Source organism: Spinacia oleracea, chromosome 4 (assembly GCF_020520425.1).
Source record: "Spinacia oleracea cultivar Varoflay chromosome 4, BTI_SOV_V1, whole genome shotgun sequence".
NCBI lineage: Eukaryota > Viridiplantae > Streptophyta > Magnoliopsida > Caryophyllales > Amaranthaceae > Spinacia > Spinacia oleracea.
Window position 1 is genome coordinate 6,128,139 of NC_079490.1, and position 3,424 is coordinate 6,131,562.

A 3,424-nucleotide genomic window follows, 5' to 3' on the forward strand; every position below is an offset into this window, starting at 1 on the left:
ACCTAACATGAAATTATTGGTGATGCATAAAAAAGAATACAAAAATCTACGTATTTTTCTATGTTTCTTTTTAAAATTAATTTACTTTTTGCACTTGAAGTTAAACTATGTAAACCGTGCATCGCACATGTACTATACTAGTTATGTGACTAAACGAGTAAGGACTAAGGAGGGTAATCTTTTATACAGCAAACATTATTATGTTTTTTGACAAGAAAAATATATTACTTAGTGTCAAATGTCCCAAAACAGAACCATGAATATAAAAAATATGTACACAACTCCAAGGGAGGGACTTACCTCCTAGGAAAGGGCTTCCTAAACCCAAAGGGACGAACAACCTAACCACGAATGAATCAGACTCCGCTTATTTCGTGGCTTTGTACAATCAATCAACCTCACACGTGTTTCTCTCAAATTATGGTCAAGCTCAGGATCTCAAACATACATAACCCTAGTTCTAGTATTAGAAAACACAATATTACTAGAATGTTACAATTTAGGAGAAACCAATATATTAACAAATCTATCCCTAAAATACAACGTAAAATAGGAATACAATAACATAATATATATCTCCTAAATAAATTTCTATTAATATAACATAACTGAAACTCATTGTCATATTGGAATTAATATTAACAGAAGGTTTAGTTGTTTCGGAAAAATTAATTAATTTACGATAAGTTAAGATATAAACTTTAATTATTATATAATACATTCCTACATGAACTTGCTTCACACAAGTTGGCAGTAAAAATATGTCATAGATTATGTTCTGACACCTACATTTTTCAAGACAAGAACGTCGACATTATAAGCCTTTTTCTATTGGAAAATGTTTGGTTAATCCTAAGGGTTGGCAACCCCTACGATACATATAACATAAAATAATATATAAGCATAATTAATTGGAGAGAGAAAGTGTTGTATGTAAAGTTTCAATGTATATGTAACCAATCAAAATTCAATATTGAAAGGGTTACCAACTCTTAGGGTCACTCTATCATTGTCCTTTTCTATTATTATACACTTCATCTGTTTATAAAATTAACATAAAGAATTGATCTTGTAATAAAAGTTTACAAATTTCTGTGTCACATCTTTTTGTTAACGAGGGATTAAAACTTGGAACAGCTAGAGTTGATGCATGCATTTGATAAAACATGTTGGCGGATATATAATAAAAATGCTGAAATGTATGGAAATATGTATGTTCGCCAATTGACAGAAAGTAACTAGACAATTAAATAATACAACTAATATTTTTTTTTTTTATAAGCAAGTATTGTATATATTATGCACAACATTTACAAATCAAGAGTTAAGTGGAACAAGCTCCACTGTAACAGCCAGAAACAGGCACTAAGCCTAAACAAAATTACCCTTCCAAGAGGGATTTGATCCAACTGTGATCACTTGAGCTAATAGCTCGAGGTAAAACTGAGTAAATCCTAGTGCTAGCAGTATGCTTAACTAGGTTACAGGTATTCTCAATACATCTAATCTGACTGTTCCACAATGCATTGTTTCTTTCTTTCCAAATATGGTAGACTAAACACCAAGCAAAGGTAAACAACACTCCTTTCCTGAACTTAGTGAACTTTCTCCTATGGATCCATTTAATCAGCTGGGGAAAACTTCTGATACTTGTATTAATTTGCAAGAAATCAGCAATCTGCTTCCAACACCTCGAGCTATAATGACAACCAAAAAACAGGTGACTGTGAGTTTCCACTTCAACACCACACAGAAGACAAGTATCATCCACTGAGACCCCAAACAGCTTCAGTCTATCCTTGGTACTCAATCTCTCTAAAACTGCAAGCCATGATATGAATCTGTGTTTAGGCTGAGCAAGTCTACACCATATAGCATTAGCCCAATGCATCCTGTTACCACTAGGAGAAACAAGCTGACTATAGGCCAATTTGATTGAATACTTAGGTAATGAGCACAACCGAGCCTCAGAAATATGCAACTTAATCATTTCCTTCACTTGACAGATAGACTTCCAATACCAGCTATCAGTACTCTTGGGAGAGTAATTCCACCAATTTCCACCTTTGAGATACACTGAATTCACCCATCTGACCCACACATTCTCCTTTTTTGAGGCTACCATCCATACATGCTTGCCCATAGCAGCTGTATTCCACAAGTGAAGATCAGTAAGCCCCAACCCCCCTTCTTTTTTTGAAATGCACAACTGCTTCCAAGCAACTTTACCAGGCCCCACATGATCAGCAACACCATGCCAGAGGAAGGATCTACATATACTGTTGACAGTTTTCAAGATACTCTTTGGAAGAATCATGAACTGAGCCCAATAAGTCTGAATAGTCATTAAGACAGACTAGACCAGAGTTAATTTGCCAGCAAATGAGAGATTTTTATGGCTCCAACTTTGGATTCTAGAACACATTTTCTTAACAATTTTCTCACAATCAGCCACACTTATCTTTTTAGAACATATTGGTATGCCAAGGTATCTGAATGGAAAAACACCTCTAGCAAACCCAGTCATCTCCAGTATTCTCTGCATTGTGTGATCATCCAAACCAGAACCATACACTGAGGTTTTGGATGGGCTTGCTTTCAACCCAGTGGTCAGAGAGAACAGCTGGAACCCTTGCATCAGCAAGTGAACAGATTTAAACTCTCCTTTGCAACACAATATTATGTCATCTGCAAAACATAAATGATTAAGCTTAACATCTGCACATTTTGGGTGAAATCTGAACTCCTTTTTCTCACCAACCATCACCAGAGTTCTGGAAAGATATTCAATGCACAATACAAAGAGCAGAGGTGAAAGTGGATCACCTTGTCTGAGCCCCTTTTTCCCCTCAAAAAAATCATGTAAGGAGCCATTAATGGATAAAGAAAATTTAGGAGATCTCACACATTGCATGACCAACATGATGAAGTGAGTAGGGAATTTTAAAGCCACCATCATTTCTTCAATAAAATCCCAATCAACAGAATCATAAGCTTTCTGTAAATCCAGTTTAATCAGACACCCTGCAGAATTGCTCTTCCTTTCATAACCTTTCACCAGATCTTGACATACCATGATGTTATGAGCTATAAATCTGCTATGAACAAAGGCACCTTGATTCTGGGAAATCACCTCAGGTAAAACAGTTCTCAATCTATTACAGAGAACCTTTGAAATGCATTTGTAAATCACATTACAACATGAGATTGGTCTGTATTCTTGCACACTCTCTGGACATTTCCCCTTAGGAATGAGAGTGATACTTGTAGCATTAATCTCTTTCAGCAGCTTCCCAGTGTTCAAGAAATCCAGCACAACTTTACTCACATCCTCACCCACTTCCTCCCAAACACCTTTGAAGAAAGAACTTCCAAACCCATCAGGGCCAGGTGCTTTGCTGCCATCAATGTCCCACATAGCCAC

General features: G+C 36.0%; 1 protein-coding gene across 1 annotated transcript; it reads right to left on the reverse strand.

Annotated features, from left to right (window-relative positions):
• Positions 1–1,381: 1,381 nt before the first annotated feature.
• LOC110775066 (uncharacterized) lies at positions 1,382–2,347 on the reverse strand. Its single transcript, XM_021979663.1, has one exon. It carries the CDS (start codon positions 2,345–2,347, stop codon positions 1,382–1,384), a length of 966 nt encoding a protein of 321 aa, XP_021835355.1.
• Positions 2,348–3,424: the final 1,077 nt, after the last annotated feature.